Source organism: Zootoca vivipara, chromosome 6 (genome assembly GCF_965207765.1).
Source record: "Zootoca vivipara chromosome 6, rZooViv2.hap1.1, whole genome shotgun sequence".
NCBI classification, from domain to species: domain Eukaryota; kingdom Metazoa; phylum Chordata; class Lepidosauria; order Squamata; family Lacertidae; genus Zootoca; species Zootoca vivipara.
Genome location: NC_142589.1, coordinates 23314745 through 23336456, shown reverse-complemented (window position 1 = coordinate 23336456; position 21712 = coordinate 23314745). Strand labels below are relative to the sequence as shown.

General features: G+C 47.6%; 1 protein-coding gene across 1 annotated transcript in view; it reads right to left on the bottom strand.

Annotated features, from left to right (window-relative positions):
• CHD5 (chromodomain helicase DNA binding protein 5) overlaps nt 1-21712 on the bottom strand; it is a 68365-nt gene that overhangs the window by 37326 nt on the left and 9327 nt on the right. Inside the window, exons 3-16 of the mRNA XM_088671079.1 lie at nt 19154-19336; nt 18228-18269; nt 17845-17963; nt 17489-17733; nt 17098-17222; nt 16157-16274; nt 13845-14011; nt 13200-13415; nt 12093-12299; nt 11773-11984; nt 10771-10902; nt 9082-9193; nt 8483-8674; nt 7772-7972 (exon numbers count right to left, since the gene is read on the bottom strand). Of these exons, the coding sequence (XP_088527205.1) occupies nt 7772-7972; nt 8483-8674; nt 9082-9193; nt 10771-10902; nt 11773-11984; nt 12093-12299; nt 13200-13415; nt 13845-14011; nt 16157-16274; nt 17098-17222; nt 17489-17733; nt 17845-17963; nt 18228-18269; nt 19154-19336 (2271 nt within the window). The remainder of the gene's footprint in view (nt 1-7771; nt 7973-8482; nt 8675-9081; nt 9194-10770; nt 10903-11772; nt 11985-12092; nt 12300-13199; nt 13416-13844; nt 14012-16156; nt 16275-17097; nt 17223-17488; nt 17734-17844; nt 17964-18227; nt 18270-19153; nt 19337-21712) is intronic.

The following is a 21712-nucleotide window of genomic DNA, read 5'->3' as shown; positions in this document are numbered from 1 at the left end:
TCCCCCCCACACCAGCATCTTTACACCACCTATAACATCCCACTCCCACCCTTAACATACAGAACCCCCCCCCCTTAGTTACTAATACCCAATCCCCCCCTTTATGCATTTCCCTTAACTCTCCCTCCCACCACCCCAGCCACCCCGCTTCCCGCCCCCCACATGCTTGCACGACCACTTTATTTTATTTCTTAAATCCACCCCATACCTAACCCCAGCACCTCTCTGTTTAAAAGGGGACCTCTGCCACTGCAGTCATCCCTACTTTGATTTATTGCTAATACCCCATCCCTCACACTTTCAAATACACTGTTCTCCACCCCAGCCCCAGCCCCCAACCTATACCTCACCTAAAGTGTGCCTGCTCCCCGCTCCCTCCCCCCTGATCCCCAACAACTACATACCTATACCCCCACCCACTTTCATCAACAACCCCCCAGCAAACCCTTACCCCACACCAAACCTAAAAGCACCAATACAATATACCACCACTGCTACTACTTTCCCTCCTTCCTCCCTTCCTTCCTCCCTCTCTCTCTACCGCCCTTTCACCCCTTCCCTCCTCCCCACTCCTCCACTTCCCTCCAACCCCCATTTACCTTCCAGTCTCCTCCCCCTCCCCCTTCTTTTTCCCTCCTCCTAAATCCCCTCTCCATCCTCTTTCCCACCCTCTGACACTATACAGTTCTGCTTAAATCTACCTGAAAACGACCCTGCCAAGCTCAAACCCTTTAATTACCTGTTGTGGCTCCACAACCCCACCTTCCACCCCCAACTGGACCCCAACACACACACCCTGAACACACGAGGGCGCACCACTGAGGAGAACGCGAGAACTCCAGAGAAGCCTGCAATACACAACCCAGGCGACACACAAATGACCGCCTAATTCAAACGCTCTGAATAGCCACCAATCAACGCCTGATCAATCCAACAACCTAACACCACGACTCCCAATCACAACAAACCCCACTCCAAGAAGTCACCAAGCAGACCCCAAACCGAAAACCCCAGGGAAACCACGACAACACCAACCGGGAAAATGGCAAACAGCGCTGAGAACGCAACGCCTCTCCAAGAAGACGACCACCCAATGACTAAAAAAGATCAGAGGGACCTGGAAACAAGACTAATAGAGAGAATAACGAAAGAATTAACAAAACAGTTCACAAAGCAACTGGAGGACACAGTGGCCCCCCTACAGGCACAAATCAATGAACTAACATCCAAACTGGTAGCTCTGGAGAATGAGAACCAAACACAAAAAAGGGCAATAGAGCAACACCAGGAGGAAAACACACATATAAAAAAGAAACTGAACGAACTGGAAACAGAAAACGAAGAGCTGAAAATCAAACAAGTGGACCTTGAAGACCGGAATAGACGCTGCAACATCCGCTTTCGCAACTTTCCGGAAAAAGCGGAAGAGAAAAGCCCAGCGAACCTAATAGTAAGCTGGCTAAAAGACACAGTGCCAAACCTGAAAATTGAGATAGACGACCTGGAAAGGGCGCACAGAGCTCTAAGACCCATGCCAAAACCCAACGACCCCCCAAGGGACATCATCGTGTGCTTCGCACGCTACAAAAAGAAGGAAGAAATCTGGAACTACCTTAGAAATTCGACCAACCTTCAATACAAAAACAATCACATACTGGCCTTACAAGACCTGTCCCAAGATACCCTAAACCGGAGGAAAACCTTACGCCCATGCACCCGAAGCCTCCAAGAAGCAGGGATCAAATACCGTTGGGGCTTCCCCTTCCGCCTCATTGCAACAAAAAACACAGAACAATACACAGCTACCAACAAAACAGAAGCCAGGCAACTACTGAAGGACCTCGGACTCAGCACCCCACCGGAATGGCTCCAAGAGGACCCACCAAGCGTCAGCCAAGACCAAGACAATGAAACAACAGCAAATGGCTGGACAAAAGTCCAAAACAACAAGAAGAAAAAGGCAAAGAATCGAGAGCAACACAAAGCGCGCCAATACAGCCAAACAACACCATCAGGCGCGAAACCTTCCGGCCGGCCGTACGACACGAGGAGCCTGACCAAGACCGACCAAGACAACACAGCACAGAGGAACGACCTTACTGCAACAACAACCGCAGCAAAATGAAGCAGCCGGAAGACATCCCAAACTGAAGGACTGGTGACTCTCCCCTCCCCCCCCTCCCCCCTAGGCTATGAACAACACTGACACCAACAACATTCTCCCCCCAGCCCCACACCCCCACAGAAACTGCCACTCCAACACCAGTCCAAACAACCTCAACCACACCCCCCATCACCCAACAACTCACAACACACACCCTCAACACACACACCCCACCCATTCTAAGGAAAAATAACAAATGCAACCTACACTACCCAACCTATGATCAGGCTAAAAGATAAAACCCAATCAGCACAATGGTGGCACCAGAGAGCGCACCAACACTCACACCTACACCCTAACACAAAAATGATGTTGCTATTAATACTGGCAACATTGTTCCCAAACCTTATACCCGACATCCATGTCGCAAAGACGCTTTACATTGTCTCGCTGATCACCCCCCATCGTAAACGACAAGGGGGAAGGCCTGTCTCTGAACACGGCTCTCCACATCAGCTGAGACCCAGGGCCAACCGGCCAAGGGCCGGACGGCCCAAAATACCCCAGATGAACACCTATAAGACTACACATAGGAAACTCTATACAACTTACTCCCTACTCTCTAACCCAAATCTAACTCTAACCCCACTAGCCCCCTACCCACCACACCCTAGGTCAGCGAAACCCCAATGGTTCAGTAAACAACACATAGTGAGAGACACAGGACAACCTGGACGGGTTGGCAAGGAATCGCCTTACACAACAGATAGACGTGATGGCTAGCTTAAAAGCGATTACACTAAATGTGAGGGGGTTGGGAAACCCCATTAAAAGAAAACGCATTACCTCATACATAAACACCATGAAACCACACATCACCTTCCTACAAGAAGTACACAACCCCCCCAAAGGGAACAAACTTCTGAGCGACCCCCGCTTCAGTCAACAATGGGTGGCACAAGGCTCAGGAAAGGCCCGCGGAGTAGCTGTAATACTTAATAAAGACCTAAACTTCAAAGCCACAACAGTCCTGAAGGACAAAAAGGGCAGATTCATTTTCATCAAAGGAACACTAGATGGCAAAATTAAACTGACAATCGGCTCTATATATGCCCCAAATTCAAAACAACTAGAATTCTTCCAGAAGACACTGAACAAACTTCTCTCCTTCATGGAAGGGGAAGCAATCCTAGGAGGCGACCTCAACCTAAATATGAAAGGCATATCCCTAAAAAACATCCAATCTACAACCCCATGGGCAACTTTCCTTCGTGGAAAACCCCCAATAACTAGGGACTCTTACAAGTTAATAAAACTGCTAAAAGACAGGGGTCTCTACGACATTTGGAGTGAACAAAACCCGGGAGACACTACCCACACATTCCAATCTGGACGGCATGGCACAACGTCCAGATTGGACAGCATTCTGCTCACACAGAGTCTAATCCCTTGGGTAGAATCATCAAACATAGGCAACATTAAAATCACAGATCATGCCCCAGTAGAAGTCACTATTAAAATAGGAGAGAGAACACATAATACCCCATCATGGTCCTTTAACCCCATCCTAACCACAAACAAACAAATTAGAGAAAGTCTCACAAAAACCCTCCAAAATTACTTCAAAGAAAATGATGTAGACAACATAACAACCCCCCTCCTATGGGACGCAATGAAAGCAGTCACCAGAGGAGCTTGCATAAAAGAGAAAACACTCCTTAAAAAACAAACCACCACAAAGATTAGTAAACTGGAACAAGAAATTACAACCCTCTCATCACGCTACAAACAAACAGGATCCAAAAAACTTCTTAAACTTATAGAACAAAAGAGAAGAGAAATAGATTCCCTAGAAATTAATAAAACAATGATCAACATTCTATATTCTAAACAACGCTTCTACGAATATGGAGGGAAGAACTCCAGACTATTAGCGAATAGATGCAGGAAAAGAACACTCAAAACAAGAATACACTGTATCACCAAAAAAGACGGCAACACAACATTCTCCCCCAAAGAAATAACTTCAGAATTTGCAGAATTTTACTCTAGTCTATACACATCCCACAACCCACCTGAGAAGGGAATAAAAGAATTCATAGCAGGGCTGACCATGCCTACCTTAACAGATGAAGAACAGGAATACATGGACAGGCCCATCACCCCAGAGGAAATAGACACGGTCCTAAAAAACCTGAAACCACACAAAGCCCCAGGCCCAGACGGCTTCACAGCAGAATTCTATAAGAAATTCAAAGAACCCCTAATGCCACACATGACTCGCCTATTTAACGACATCATGAAAGGGGGGCCCATCCCCCAAACCTGGACCCACTCCAAAATAGTCTCCATCCCAAAACCACTGAAGGACAATCTCAAAGTCGAATCATATCGCCCAATCTCATTAATAAACCAAGACTACAAGATATTCACATCAATCCTGGCCAACCGCTTAAAAAACTTCTTATGCAATTTAGTAGCCCCAGATCAGACTGGCTTCGTCCCTGGTCGCAATATCACAGACCCCATCAGGAAACTGCTGAACCTAATCGAACACAGCAAGGCAACCAAAACCTCACTGACAATCATGTCTCTAGACATCCTCAAGGCCTTTGATTGCCTAGAATGGAAATACCTGTTAGCAGTATTAACTAGCATGAAATTTGGCCCAAACTTTCTACAAGTCCTCAAACAAATATACTCCCAAGCCTCAGCAAAATGCAGAATCAACAACATAGACTCCAATAGCATAAAAATCCAAAGGGGCACAAAACAAGGATGCCCACTATCCCCCTTCCTATTTATACTGGCCCTAGAACCGCTAGCAATCCGAATCCGTGCAGCCACAGACATCAAAGGAGTGGAAATAAAAGGCAGAACATATAAAATAGGGCTCTTTGCAGATGACCTAATGGTCACAACATCAGACCCCTTAAACACGGCAATCTCCCTAACCAGAGAACTCAACACATTCGCAACGGTGTCAGGCCTGCGAGTAAACTTTGCAAAATCAGAAGCCATGTGCTTCAACACTCCTCCCCACACCCAGAAAGAACTCACTAATATCACCAAAATAAAACTCTGCCACACCAAGTTCAGATACCTAGGGGTACAAATAACCAAAAATCTCAACAAATTATACCTACACAACTATAAACCCTTGTGGCGACAAATAAACAAAGACCTGAAGAGATGGGACACCATGAATTTCACCCTCTCAGATAAAATGGCAATGATCAAAATGATCACCCTCCCAAAATTAACCTACTTATTCCAAACCCTCCCAGTCTGGATCCCCCCAATTCAACTCCGCAGATGGCAGAGAAAACTGCACTCCTTCATCTTCTCACATAAAAAACCAAGAATAAGCACCAAATACCTGCACCTCCCCACCTCACAAGGAGGATGGGGAATCCCTAACATAGAAACATATTACAGGGCCAATCAAATATGACATATAATCCCGTATATACTGGAAGATGAGACAAAACAATGGATACACTTAGAGAGAGACACAATTGAGAATATCAGCACCACAGCATACCCATTCCTCCCAAACAAACTAAGAAGGATCCCCACAACACTTAATAGGTACACACAAACCATGTTCAAAGCATGGAAAACAGAAACGGACAAACTAACCCCAACCACATCCCCACTACTCCCCCTGGTCTACCATCCATTATTCCACCAGGCAGCACAAAACATCCAAACTAAAACTTGGCAAACCAAAGGCCTATATCGCCTAACAGACTTCTATAAAAATAACATACCTCTGACAACACGAGAAATACAGGATAAACTAGAAGACACCCAAATACCCTGGTTAGCACAACACCAATTACATGCCCTCTTATACAAGCCAGTAATAAAATCAGCAGCAACAAGACCCCTGACACCTTTTGAAAACCTCCTTCTAACGACAAAGGGTCACGGCAAAGGGATGGTATCTGCAATATATAAAATACTGCACCAAAATTCCACAAACTCAGACGCAATAAAAAAACAATGGGAAGAAGATATAGGCTATGAAATCAACCCCACTCAATGGACCAGAATGTGGTCTAAACCCCCATTTAAATCCATATCAGCAAAAAGGAAAGAACTCACTCTGAAAACCATCTACAGGTGGTACCTAACACCACGAAAACTAGCACTAATACGCCCAGGAACCTCATCAAAATGCTGGAGAGGATGCACATCAACAGGCACATATTTCCACATGTGGTGGGAATGCCCCAAAGCCCAACAATTCTGGAGAACAACCGTAAGAGAAGTAGGTAAAATAACCCAACAAACATTAGAACTTACCCCAGAACTGGCCTTGCTAAACATCTTCCAGGACAATAATGCCCACCTACATCACAAAGAACTCATAACCCACTTACTCTCAGCTACCAGAAACACCATAACCAGACACTGGAAAGACCTGGCAGGAGTAAACATAGACCAATGGTACCAGACGGTATGGGAAATAGCCCTATTAGAAAAATTAACCAATAAGTTGAAATTGACACGGGGTCAAATAGAAGAAGACGGCTTCACCCCAGTATGGTTCCCCTTTATCACATACACAGCGCAACACGACAACGACAGAAATCCACCAACAGCATACAAATCAATATGGCTAACCTGACCCGCCCACCCTACTCACATAAAACAGACCACCACAGCCAACCACAAAAGAAAACTATATCCTAGGCCAACCCCAACAACTCTCACCATCAAAGGAAAACAAATGCACAACAAAGAACCTGCACAACCAATGCTGACAACCCCCCCCAACACACTTTAAGTAAACTAGAAACATTGTCACACTACCCCCACCCCCTTCCCTTATCTACCGCTCTCCCCCTTTTCCTCCCCAATGTCTCAACAATTGAAACTGATCTGTAAAAATGCTATGAGAGACACTGCCCATGTCTTTGTAAACTGAGAAAACCTTTAATAAAAATAAATTAAAAACAAACAAACAAACAAACAAACCATGATGTGACACTATCGTTTGTTGCAGACCTATGAACCGGCAGCTTGTTTTAACTATGGTTTGGCATAATAGAGGTTAGATGGTCATCTGTCACAGATTCTTTAGCTGTGAGTCTTGCTTTGCAAGAGGTAGGACTAGATGGCCCTTGGGGTCCCTTCCAACTCTAAAAAAATTCCCCAACTGTAGCTTGTTGAGGGTGATGAGAGTTTTTAGGAGATCTCCTATTCCCCACACAGAGCTACAATTCTCAAAGTTCCCCGTGAAGGATTACTAAACCACTCTGAGAGTTTGTAGCTTTGTTAAACTGCAGCTCTCTGATGGGAACTGGGGTCTCCTAAAATTTCTTAACAGCTCTAACAAAATATAGTTCCCAGGATTCAGTGTGGGGTACATCATTACTGTTCAGAGTGGTATGATACTGCTTTCTGGTGCAAATGGGGCCTATGTTGGCTAGTCATTTCTATGGGTCTCCTCTGTGTAGAACTACTTTGGATACAAACCCCTATGTCTGGGATCTCCAGTGAGGGCTGGGAAGAACAATCCACACCTTAAACGCTGGCTGCCGGCCAGTGTCAGCAATAGTGAGCTTGATGGAGCAGTGGTCCATCGTGACATAAGGTAGTTCTTTCTATGTTCATAAGCATGTGATGCTTGCTCACTCCCCGCCCACCAGTGCTCACCTTCATCCGAAAAACTTTCTTCCCACTCCGGATGGCGTTGTCCTCAAAGGAGAACTCATTCTCGCGAATCACAGACCGGCTCTCCTTGTCCCCGGTGTACGTGACTACGTAGAATTCGGGCGCCCACATCTCAAACTCCCGCTCCCAGTTGATGATGGTGGAAAGGGGGGCGCTGACCAGGTACGGACCCTTGGAGTGGCCCTGTTCAGAGAAAGAGGGGTGTCTTTGTGCAAAGGGGAGGGATTTCCCCATAAACAACCTCCTTGCAAAGGAGGCCAGGTAAGGAAGAATGGTTGTGGGTCTGTTTAGCCTGGAGGAGAGATGACCAAGAGGGGATATGATGGCCATCTTTAAATATCTGAAGGGCTGCCACATGGAAGATGGAGCAGGCTTATTTTCTGCTGCTCCAGAGGGGAGGACCTGAAGCAATGGATTCAAATTGCAAGAAAGGTGATTCCGACTAAACATCAAGAAGGACTTTGTGACAGTAAGAGCTGTTTGACGGTGGAATAGACTCCCTCGGAAGGCGATGGACTCTCTTTCATTGGAGGTCTCTAAGCAGAGGTTGGGTGGCCATCTGCTGGAGATTCTTGAGCTGCGATTCCTACATTGCACGGGGGTGGAATAGATGACCCTTGGGAGTCCTTTCCAACACTACAATTCTAGAATTCTGTGGTTCTAAGTCAGGGTTAGCACAACAGAGGTCTCTACCTCTTTGTAAAGGGAGTAAAGGTACACAATGGTCTGGACGGTCTTCCCGAGGCCCATCTCATCAGCGAGGATGGTGTCCATTCCCTGCGCCCAGGAGAACCGCAGCCAGTTGAGACCCTCTAGCTGATAAGGGTGCAACGTCCCACCAGTTGTATCAATATACCACGGCTGCTTGTCAAATTTTACTGTGGGCTGCAAGGGAAGGAAGAAAACAAGGCATGCCATTAAAGCCGTCAAGCAATGGAAGACATTTCTAGTTGACTCATCGCTTTTCTAATAATAAAAGACAGGTATGCAACTGAATCTTCCATTGCTTCAAAATGCAACTGCTAAGGGCTGATCTAAGTTTTCTTTCCTTTTGTTTAAAACCAAGCAGCCAGCCCTCATGACTGCGACAGCATTCTTGATGTTGCACAGCCAATGCCTGCTGAACTCTCGGAAGCAGACCAAAAGGTGAGAAAGAAAGTGTAAGAAGCTTTCAATAACCATTTTTAAGGGGGACAAAATGTCATGTAGGAAACAGAAATGTGTACGAGGAGGCGAGTGGGGAAACAAGCTCTTCCTCCTCCCCCCCCTTCCACATCCCCCTTCCAACGTACATCCACAAGAGGCGATTCTGGAGGCCTTTCTAGTTTCTCATCATTGAACTTCTTCCCTTTCTTGCTCAGCCTCTTGGCGGTCTGGCTGCTCTCCTCTCCCAGCATCATCTCCCTGCAAGGGACCAAAAACAAAAGTCAGTATGGTGCAGGAAGCAAGTGATTCCTGCACTGCAGGGGGTGGACTAGATGACTCTTGGGGTCCCTTCCAACACGACAATTCTATGATTATTATTTTTGTCAAACCATTGATCTGTCCAGGCTCTCCATAGTTCAGGCAGGGGTCTTTTCTCAGCCCTACCTGGAAATGATAGGAATTAAATATGGGACCTTCTGCATTACAAGCACTGAGCTATGAAAACTGACACCAGAGACATGACATAACTGTTTGCAAAGCCAACTATGGCTGATCTCTTCGGCCACTTGCAACACCACAGAAACAACGATGGCATCTCAGATTAAAACTCAAGGACGTTTGCAAGGGATCTTTGCCAATTTGAACCCAATGGCAAAATGGACGTACTGTAAACGCAGAAGGCAGGATTGGGAACCTCTCTAGCCCCTAGCTGTAAGAGCCCTGGCTTCAATATACTCAGGGCCGGCTCTAGGGGTAGGCTGGGTGGCGCCGGGCGCCAGGGCGCCGGGCCGGCAGGGGGGCGCCATGTGGCGAAGCCGTGTGGAAGCCGTGCTGCATGCTGCGGCCACCCACCAGGGCGGGGGCACCAGAGCGATCTCTGCACCACGGCGCCAGGGCGCCTGACATGCTTGAGACGGCCCTGAATATACTGAAATAAGACAGGGCTGGCTAAGCTGCTGGGGTGACGTGGAACATCCATAAACACTCCAACTTCTCCTGGTGAAAGGTGGAAGGGCAAAGGGGCTGATTTAGGGGAGGATAGAGGAGGGAGAGCTAGTGCAAGGATTGGTGGGTGTAGAACTGACACAGAAACAGAATCTATATATCCTCCATTCTCTGCTCTTGTTTTCATTATGTTTTTATCTTGTATTTCTACGTTGTGAATCGCCCTGAGATCTTCCGATGAAGGGCAGTATACAAATTTAATAAATAATAACAACAACAACAACAACTGAGAAGTGTTTGAGCTTGCTTTTCCCTCCTCCTTCCCATTCTTTTTTCCTCTTGTGTCATGTCTCTTTAAACCGTGTGGGTTCTGAGGACAGGGACCATTTTAGCACTGATTGTTCTAAGTCACTCTTAAGGTAGGATTGCCACATTTCAAACTGTGAAAACTGGGACGAAAAAGTTGTTCACAAATAAATAATAATTGCCATTTCTGAGCTATTTTAAGGGGAAATCGGCACCTTTTTTGAGCTGTTTTAAGGGAAAATTGGCAAGCCTTCTTAAGGACTTTTTTTGGCTAAAGAGCGGGCTATAAATGCCTTAAGCAGATGAAGAAGAATTTTCTGGTGGTAAGAGCTTTTGGGCATTGGAACAGACTCCCTTGGAAGGTGGCGGCCTCTCCTCCACTGGAGTTTTTTAAACGGAGGTTTTGTGGCCAGCTCTCGGGGATTCTTTGGCTGCGATTCCTGCATTGCAGCGGGTTGGACTAGAAGGCCCTTGGGGTCCAACTCTACAATTCTGTGATTTTATTCTCTGATTATCTGAATGCATTAGGCCCCTGGCTGCCCTCCCCGCATCGACATATGCTGGACAATGCCTCACCCCCTGACCTGTGATTCCAGTATTGCTGCTTGAAGTTCTCGTAGTACGGAATGTCGATTTCATCCACCTCCCAGGTGCACTGATCATACGGCAGGTCCTTCCACTTGATCAGATAGTGGACATCTCCTTTCCTGTCAAAGCTGGGAAGCAGAAGACACAGCTGGTTTTTCAAAGCAGAGCCACAAACCTGCCCCAGTCCACCAATGAACAGTATTTCAGGATTCAGATTACATATTCTAGAAGTGGGATTAAGAATCTTCTGTTTAGTATATTTCATGTTGTACAGATATTATTTCATGACATTTGTGTTGTATGTTGCAAACCTACCTGTGGTCTTCTGCCAAAAATTGGTATTATTATTATTATTATTATTATTATTATTATTATTATTATTATCTACGATAATATGGGGTGTGGATGGCGCTGTGGGTTAAACCACAGAGCCTAGGGCTTGCCAATCAGAAGGTCGGCGGTTTGAATCCCCGTGACGGGGTGAGCTCCTGTTGCTTGGTCCCAGCTCCTGCCAACCTAGCAGTTCGAAAGCACATCAAAGTGCAAGTAGATAAATAGGTACCGCTACAGCAGGAAGGTAAATGGCATTTCCGTGTGCTGCTCTGGTTCGCCAGAAGCGGCTTAGTCATGCTGGCCAAATGACCTGGAAGCTGTACGCCGGCTCCCTCGGCCAGTAAAGCAAGATGAGCGCCACAACCCCAGAGTCGGTCACGACTGGACCTAATGGTCAGGGGTCCCTTTACCTTTACCTTTACTATAATATAGAAGAAACTTTGTTAATTAGATCCACATCTTCTTCATCTGACGCTGCTTTCCCTTTTACAAAGACCAAACCATTTTATATGCAGTTGCAGCTAATCCACCAGATCCCCAGATATAAGATTGATAAACGAAGGCCAGCCTGCCGAAAATTTGTCCTTTGACCTCTAATCATTTGATGTTTGCGAAACCATCTTCCCGAGCCAACAAATCCACAGGTGCGGCGTGGGCCTCCTCACCTGTGGTTGAGGATACGATGAATCATCATCCATTCAGGCTTGATCCCATAGCGATAATACTTCTCCTCCATCTTGGCATACTCGGGGTCTTTGCTCTTCCTCTTCTCTATCTTCGTGTCCTCGTCGCCCGAGCCATAGTCGAAAGCCGGAGGGTCGTCCATATCGTTCTTCCTTTGGTAGTTGCGGAACATCACAGTGTGGTAGAGCTCCAGCTGCAAAGGGAGAGCACTGAGAAAGGGCTGTAGCTCAGTGGGTAGACCGTATGCCTTGCATGCAGAATTCCCCCCCCCCCCCAAAGCCTGCTGTGACTGCCTACTCACCTGCAACTCTTTAACCCAGGAGCAGTGCCAGTAGGACAGCCCTGCCCACTTCACGAAGAACTCTCTCTCGGGGATCCCCTCCAGAGGCTTCGGTGGCAGGGCAGCCAGCTCCAGATCCGCTGAAGGCAAGGCTGGCGCGAGCGGGGCTGGGGGCTCCTGCCAGATCCAGTGGAGGATCCTCTGCACTTTCCCTTTCAGTGGCGGGCACTGAGGACAAAAGAGGGCGAGACGCACACAATCTACAATTGGCTTCGCCCGCAAGAGCCAGACCAAGATCTGAGCACAGCACGTCTCACTTGCCTGTGGTGCAGAGTACACAACCAGCCTGGGGGGTGCAGTGGGAGGGAGAAGGGTCTCTGCCCTGAGGAGCTTAAAGGAAGGGAGAGGGGGAGACCAGGGCAACCAGCTGGCAAAGAGAGTGGAGTTGCTGAAGAAGCAAAGCAGGGGGAAGAGAGAGGACAATTCCTAGCCCCCCAGACAGGACGGCAGAAACTGTGCAACTGAATTATAAAGTAGGAAGACCCCTTAAAGATTGGTTGTTTTGACTCATCTTTTCGATGCAGGATCTGCAAAGATGAAACTATACCTTTCTTATAAATATTTTTAGAAAATGGAACAAAAATAATTGGGGGGGTGCCTTTTCCATTCTGAAATTTTACAGTGGAACCTTGGTTCCCAAACTTAATCCGTTCCAGGAGCCCGTTCGACTCCCAAAGCAGTTTGAGAATCAAGCCGCAGCATCCGATTGGCTGCAGGAGCTTCCTGCAGCCAATCAGAAGCAGTAGAAGCCGGATGTTCGGCTTCCAAAGAACGTTAGAAAACTGGAACAATAACTTCCGGTTTTCGATCATTCGGGAGCTGGAACGTTCAGCTCCCAAGGCATTCGGGAGCCGAGGTTCCACTGTACTTGGTGTGGATTTGACCTTTAACAAAACGAAGACAGGAAAGAGAGGGTGGGACCCTTGCTCCCTGCCAGGCAAAATTCCCCACACGCACCTCTAGGGGGATTGACTGGTGGCAGGGCCTTTGCGTTGGGATCAAGCCCAGCCCCACTGCCAGGGGGCACAAGGGAGCAGATGGCACGAGGAAGGCTGGTAAAACACTCACTGTACAACGGGGGCAGAGCCATTCACCATTTGGTATCTCCGGCAAAGGTGGGTTGAGGCAGTGCAGGTGGTAGGAGGACGGGCAGGTGTCGCAGCAAAGGAGCTCCCCTCCGTCCTTGCAGATGCGGCAGAACTCCATGTGGTCGTCCTCTTCCTCACCGACCTCCTCTTCCTCCTCATCCTCTTCCTTCGGCTCCCATTGGATTCCTTCTTTTTCCTGGCCCAAGGGGAAGGCAGAGCAGAAATGTTTCACATCCCAACTCTGGGCCCGCCATGTTTATCTCCTCTGCAATGGCCTGGAGCTAGATACTTTCCCCCTCACCGCAGTAATGTTCACACCATACATTTAAAGCACTATGATACCACTTTAAACACACACCCCCAAAAGAATTCTGGGTGTTGTAAGTTGTTAAGGGTTCTGAGAGGTACTAGGAGAGTGCCTTATTCCCCTCTCAGAGCTTCAATTCCCTGAATTCCCTGGGGTTGACTGTTTAAGCACTCTGGGAATTACAGTGCTGCAGAATGTCCTCAGCTCAGCAATTAGCCCCAGAGCATTGTCTGCCACACAGGTTAGAAATTTCCCTCAAAGCACATTCTGCACCCTTTTCTTGCCAGTAGCTGACCCTCAAGTGCCAAACCTCCTTACACAATGTGGACAACTCCACTTCCCTTCTGGCGCCTTCTCCAGCTCTGGGTCCAAACAGACGAGGTGGTAGGCCCGAGGGCAGGTGTCACAGAGAATGATCTCCCCTCCTTGCTGGCACACCTCGCAGTAATCCTGGTGGTCTGTCTCATAGCCGTCTCCTTCCTCAACTGGAAGGCAAAAGCCAGGTGAAGGAAACATCATTCTGTCTGGACTGTTTATCAGGGATTCCTCAATTAGTTGAGGTGAGTCGATTTAATATTTGCATCCCGCTTTTACAACAACAAATGTTGAGCTCAAAGTGGCTCACAATAATCACAACAGCATTAAGAAACAACAAACGTTGCAATCACTACGCTATCAAACACAATAGCATATAAAGCAAGCAACAACAAATCTGTCAAAACAATGAATATAATTCAAGATAGCCATCCTAGCTTATAGTATTGCCAGGATACTTCCTTTTATTTTTAATTTATTTATTTGGTTTTTCAAATTAAACTTTTATGGAGATATATCAAACTTAAATCATAAAAACAAGATTCCAAGGAATCTCCTGGACTTCCGTCCTCCCCTTTGTGGGTCATATTATTAATCATTTCCTCCTTCATCTTTTTGCCAGGATACTTCCTAATCTCATGGATGTTTACTCCAGAGCACCAAAAAATGGATTTGCTGTTGGCTATCAAATGCATTGTTTTTCAACACGGCAATGGATCAATCAGACTTTATTCGACTGTCAGTCAGAAAAAAACATTTGTCCATACAAAAATTAAAACATCTAAACATCTAAAGGAACTTAAAACGTAAACCAGGCATCCCCCAAACTTCGGCCCTCCAGATGTTTTGGACTACAATTCCCATCTTCCCCGACCATTGGTCCTGTTAGCTAGGGATCATGGGAGTTGTAGGCCTAAACATCTGGAGGGCCACAGTTTGGGGATGCCTGATTAAACAGAAAATAAGAAGTAGGCTATACATTTAGACCCGTGTCAAAGCTGTCAATTTTAACCTTACAATGCTTAAGGGCAAGAAAAAGAAATTTGGCCACCAAGGAGGCTGTTGTTCCAGTAAACTTGTTCAGCAAAAACAAAACCTGTCTTTCTCTGGCTAGGGGGCTAAGTTGGCATAGGAGTGGAGCTATAAGTTTTTGTCTAAGATCTGTGTAAAATGGGCAGACCAAAAGAATATGTTCAGTTGACTCAACCACTCCCAGGGCACAAGGACAAAAACTCTGGGCATATGGGACTCCCCTGTACCTTCCCAACAATACCGCCGATTCCAAACATGCCAATGGATGGAAACCTCATTCCCTGTACATGAATTATAGACACTGACACAGAACTATACATATAAAAACCATTTGGGGTGGGTGGTCAGCTGCAGACATGGTTGTGGGAAAAGGATTATCAGTCTGGCTTCAGGACTAGTTTCAGAACCGAAAGAGCCTTGATGTCAAAGGTTTATGTCAGGAGTGGAGAACCGGTGGTCATCCTTGATGTTGTTAGACTACAACTGCCATCAGTGCCAGGTGGCATGGCCAAGGATCTGGGTTGGGAGGGGGGCACAGATTCCCAAAATGGTCAAGCTGTTATCTCTGTGAAGCTCACAAGGAGGACATGAAGCAATAGCCGTCTCCTGCCATTGTTCCACAGTGAGTGGCATTCATTGCCACTCAGGTTGCCAGTTACATGACATGGCAAATAGTCATTGATGGAGATACCCTCCAGCCCAGGGGTCACCAACCTTTTTAGGCCCATGGGCTTAAATACGGATTATTGAGCAAGTGTCATAGGCACCACCTCCTCTGGTCATTTCTCTCTCTCCACCTGCCACCTAAGTAAATAACCTGATCCAGTAGAATGAATCTGAGTTTTGGAAAGCACATAGAGCAGAAGGGTGAATTGAGAAAGAGGGTCACTCTTCCAACTTCCTTCTTCAGCTCTATGTAAACTCCCATCACCAAACGGGCAGTGAGCAAGACAGGGGAGCTCAATGGCTTTGGAAGTGCCTGGAAAAGATTGTGCCCACAGGCGCCATTGCCCCAGCCACTACCCACTGCTTCTGGTCTTCCCAGACACATCAAAACATAAGAACATCAGAAGATCTTGCTGGATCAGGCCAGTCCAGCATACTCTTCTCACAGGAGCCACCCAGACGCCCTTTAGGAATTCTGCAAGCAGGACCTGAGCACAAGAGCACTCTCTCCAGCACTAAAGTGTGTGTACATAGCTCTTGGTGTGCTGCCCTGTCAGGATGAAGCCCTGCACCAGCCAATGCTGTGCCCCTGAGAGAAGTGCCTGGCGATGACCTACTTTTCTTCTTCTTCTTCCGCCTCTTTCCCCTCTTGCCCAGAACAGCAGAGGACTCGGAGCGCACTGAGGAGCTATTGATGCTGGCGCTGTCAGATTCCTCCCGTTCCTCCTCCTCGCTCTGGAAGGGAAGCCACGTGGTTAGCACTGGGGACCCTCCTGGCTACCAGCCCATGCCATCCGCCCCCAACCACAGCCGCACTCCCTTCGAGATGGCAAAACCTTCTAACATTAGACAATATAATTAAGGGATGCATTACAGCAATCAATGCGTATCTCCTCGTGCTGCCTTTCAGCTCGATCTACTATTTTCCGTGAACCTACATAGGGAAAAGATTTTGAGTGCTCCAATACGATTTTGTGGAGCAACTTGTTTTCCATGCTGTTCATAGCAGAACTTGGGTTCCCTTAAAACTGAAGCACCTAAATGCTTAGCCCTGGAGCACACAAAACAATTCCTCCTAGGTCTTTTTCCTGTGTGTCTTCTCCAGAGGAACCCGACTTGCCTCCTTCCACTCTGATTGGCTCCAATCAGCACAGAGGGTGAGAAGACTTCTTCTCGTTGGCTAAAAAGCTCCCCCTTCATGCTGATTGGCCAGCCCCAGGACCCTGGAGACCTCTTCTCGTTGGCTAAAAAGCCCCCCCTCATGTTGATTGGGCAGCCCCAGGACCCTGGAGACCGTGACCCAGCTTCAGAAAGAGTAACAGAACTTCAACCCTCCACACCCCTAGACCACTACACCACTGCCCGCCTCTCTTTGAACAAGAGCTATCCAGTCTCAGAAGTAGTGACTTAGTGCAGTTGTGGAGCAGGCATGAGGATGCGAGGAAGCTGGGGAGGTCAGGGGACTGCCACTATTATTGCAAAGGTTGTGGGCATGTGAGGAGTGATTCTGCACATGCCCAGGAACACCGGGCTTTAGTACAGACAGGAGCTTACTTACCGAGGAGCCCTTTTTCCTCTTGTTGGCGATTCCCCCAAAGCGGAATTTCAGAGCCCCCACTTTCTTCCCTTTCCCTTTCTTCTTGATCTCTTTGGTGTTCTTAATTTTTTTCCGCACGCCGGGACCTGCAGGAACATAGAGGCATTTGCGATGGAGACCACCTGAATTTCATTACCTCTCCTGAGCCCTAAAATCCCAAGTACTTTCCTCGTTTGAGCATTCAGCAGTTATCAAGAGCTCAAAACTTTCCTGGGCTTCTCTCTCCCTCTCCCTCTCCCTCTCCCTCTCCCTCTTTTCTCCAAATTTTTGTTGGCCTTAACACTCCCCCAGCCCTCATCGTTCTATTAATCACAGCTAGCACATCCATTCGCATTCTTCCACCCCATTTTACCCTTTCCCTCCTTGGTTTTGGCTTTCCTGATGGCGGGTGGTGGTGGCAGCAGTTGCTGGGGGCTGATGGTCAGTGGCGCCGGAGCTATGGCAACGGTTTCGACAGCCGCCGCTATGGCAGCTGCAGCAGCAGCAGCAGAGCTGCCTTTGAAGGGGTTGTTGGCGCTGAACTCCCTCCACTTGGCACCCAGAACAGTCATCATCTTGGACATGGGGATTTTGGGGTTCCTTTTGGCAACCAAAGGTCTGGAGAAGAAGCAGAAAGGACAGTTAACAGAAATCCAGGACACCAGTTAAAGTCCACAGACACACCAACACCAGACCAGATCAAGCCAGGCAGGGAACGGCATTACCTACCTGAGAAACTGGCTGAAGGCCTTGTAGTTTGTCAGCATGTGATAGTCTTCTTCGGAAAAGGCATAGTCCACGTCATCCAGACCCCACTCCTCCATGAGCTGAGCCGAGGTCTTGGGCTCCTACAGGAAAGCCAAGAGCTACAGTGAAGCTTCCCCACAAACTTCTGCAACTTCCAAGGCAGAGCTGGGTGAAATGCTTAGCAGACAGCATCACAGAGGAGTCATAGAATTGTAGAGTTGGAAGGGACCATGCTGGAATCCTGCCCACAGCCATCCCTGGGTGGGCTTGTACCACCAACCTTCTGGTTAACAGCCGGACACACTAAGCCATTCACAGACATTCCCCCACACACCTTCCCACGGAGTTGAAGCAGGCACACTCACCTGGCTGTAGTCATCCTTGTACCCATGGCGTTCTGGTGGCTGCTGTTTTAGAAGGGAGGGAGACATGGTTAGTGCCTCTTCAGAGGGAAGAAAAATACCTTGCAAGCATACCATGCTCCATTAAGAAGCTCCGTATGACTTTCTTGGAGCTTCATGTCTCATGAGGCCAGATCCTGATTAGCTTCAACAATGCTGGGGCATCACAGACCCTTCCCTGGACCCCAAAAAAGCACACTCCCCAAGGGTCCTTGGTGGAAACCAAGCAGTTCAAAAGCCCACCCATAGGGCCATTTGCAAGCCACAGGGGCACAGGGAGCCAGTGTAGTGTAGTGGTTTGAGTGGCAGAATAGAATCATAGAGTTGGAAGAGACCACAAGGGCCATCCAGTCCAACCCCCTGAATAGGAGAATAGGAGCGGAGAGACCAGAGTTCAATTCCCCCACTCGGCCATGAAGTTCACTGAGTGACCTTGGGGGCCCATCACTGCCTCTCGGTCTAACCCACCTCACAGGGTTGTTGTGGGGATTAAAGGAAGAGTGGGAAGACCACCTTGACCTTCTTGGAGGAAAAGGTAAATGCAATCAAAATAATGATAACAATTGCTGCCCGTGGTTCTTTCTGGTCACCCTAAGAGATGGCAAGCCTGAGACATAAGCTGCCAGGGATCAGCTCTTGTCATGCCAACACACTTGAGAAGAAAACCATCGCATAGACAGTCCTAAGATAGGTTTGGGTGCCCATGGCTAACTCAAATTCACATACACCAAGTCAAGGATGTTCCCATATGGGTACCACGCACACACAGGTGCATGTGTACACAGAGCCTTAGTCTGTAGTACTAATGTGATGCCCTCTCCTTACCCAGCCCCATCACAGCACCAAGCTGCTGGTTGCCACATCCCAAGATATCTAGAGTTGAGGGTTACTTTTAAGCCTCCTTCTTCGCTCTCCTCCTCGTTCTCCTCCTTCTTTTTCCTCTTGGCCTTCTTCTCCTTCTTCTCTTTCAGCTTCTTCTTCTTCTTCTTGTTGGGGGAATAGTCGCTGCCTTCACTCTCTGAATTCTCTCCAGCTTCCTCTTCGTTTTCGGAGATTTCATCCTCGTGGTTCCCCTACATTTTGACAAAAACAAACACGCGTGCATGAGTTAAAGGAAGACGGGTCATAAAATTGGATGAGGCAGATTCATGGAGGAGAAGGCTATCCATGGCTACTCTGCCTCCACTGTTGGAAGTGGTAATGCTAATGGTTTCCGGTTTCTGGGAGAATGCTCTTGCATTCAGGTCCTGCTTGCAAGTTTCCTACTGGGGCATCTGGGTGGCCATTCTGAGAACGGGATGCGGGACTAGATGGGCCACTGGCCTGATCCAGCAGGCTGTTCTTACATTCTTATGTTCTTAGGAAAAGAGGCAGAAGGCAGAGAACAGTCAGCTCTCCTGTCAGCAATGGGACTGCTTAACACACACACAACCCCCTCCTGGGCAGCTTCAAAGGCACGTCTCTGATTGTTAAGACTGGGAGGCAACTTTCTCTTGTTGTTATTATTGTCATTAGCTGCCCTTCAACAGCAGATCCATGGGCAGGTGACAGCCATTTTAAAATTCAGAATTAAAAAACAGTTAAAACATATTCCATTCACAAGAATAATCTGTCAAACTTGTGCAGTTAAAGTTTGCTTGTCTGTGTAAAAAGAAAGGAACCACTAGATTACAAAAGAAAAACCTGACCAAGTTGCAGTCAGTGGATCGAGGATTATAAATATGATCCAAAAAAACAGGGATGGGGATTCCTGGGGCCTCTGGGCATTGTTAGACTCCCAATTCCCATCACCTCCAGCCAGCATGATCAATGGTCAGGGATACATTTGTGTCATGCAAGCACTTGATATTGTCTTGAGCGTATACCTTAAATGTAATGTGAAAACTGTTTTACTCCCTCATGGCCTGGATTTATGGACTACTTGAAATGAGGCTGCATTTTAAATTTTAAATTTTAATACTGTATTTTAATCTGCATTTTAATTAATTGTTTTTACATTTTATTGTGGTTTTGTTGGTGTGAGCCGCCCTGAGCCCGGTTTTTGACTGGGGAGGGCGGGGTATAAATAAAATTTTATTATATTATTATTATTATTATTATTATTATTATTATTATTATTATTAAACTGTCTTATCCAGATGCACAGACTTATGCCATGGATCCAAAAGAGACCAGGACTGCTTTAGAGCAACATTTTTGCAGCCTCCCTTTCCATCTGACAAAGGCCACAAGCACATGCTGCACCAAGAGCTAGCAGTGATAAAGCCAGGAAGATTTCAGCACCTTGGACAGGGACAGAAGCCCAGAATGGGGCAGACCCAACTGCAGCCATCCCCAAACTTCGGCCCTCCAGATGTTTTGGACTACAATCCCCATCATCCCTGACCACTGGTCCTATTAACTAGGGATCATGGGGGTTGTGGGACAAAACATCTGGAGGGCCGCAGTTTGGGGATGCCTGCCCAACTGCATCCTCTGGCACAACTGGAATGCTCTGCATAGGAAGTCACTGCCACTGCCCCGCTGCCCCGCAAATCCTGAAGCTTTTAGTGCTGCTTGTATTTACAGCTGCTGCACAAGCACCAAAACTGATGTGCAAACATCTGGCCGATGATAAAGAGTCTAGAAGCCTACGTAAGACAATCGAGGGAGTTGGGTATGTTTAGCCTGGAGAAGAGAAGACTGAGAGGTGGCATCATAGCCATCTTCAAATATCTTAAGGGCTGCCACATGGAAGATGGAGTAAGCTTGTTTTCTCCTACTCTGGAGGGTAGGACCCGAACCAATGGAATCAAATGACAAGAAATGATATTTTGACTAAACATTAGGAAGAAGTTTCTGATGATAAGAACTGTTCTACAGTGGAACCAACTCCCTCGGAAGGTGGTGGACTCTCCTTCATGGGAGGTTTTTGAACAGGGGTTGGATGGCCACCTGTCAGAGATGCTTTAGCCGTGATTTGTGCATTGAAGGGCCTTGGTCTAGATGCCCCTTAGGGTTCCTTGCAACTCAACAGTTCTATGGTTCTATAGTCATGATTCCACTCCATCCAGTGTTCCACGCATGAGTGTCTTGGTTGAAACAACAAATGATGGATTCCCCCCCCCCAGAATGCCAACTTTCCATCACAGCTTAGCACAGGGGGCGGCAACCTAAGGCCCATGGGCCACAAGCGGTCCATGAGGGTCATTTAACTGGCCTACAAGCTGCCCCTGAACTGAGCCACCCGCTTGGCGAGTCCCCATGTGCTGCGCTAAACTGGCACGGTGCAGGGACTTGCTTCCGCGGCGCCAAAAATCACGTCTGCGCATGTGCAGATGCCGGAAATCACTTCTGCACAGATGCAGGCGCTGGAAATCGTGGGCAGGCACGCTCACACTCACACACACAATCCGGCCCATGGAGGGATCTCCACTGGAGTGAACCGGCCCAGGCGACGTAAACCTTGC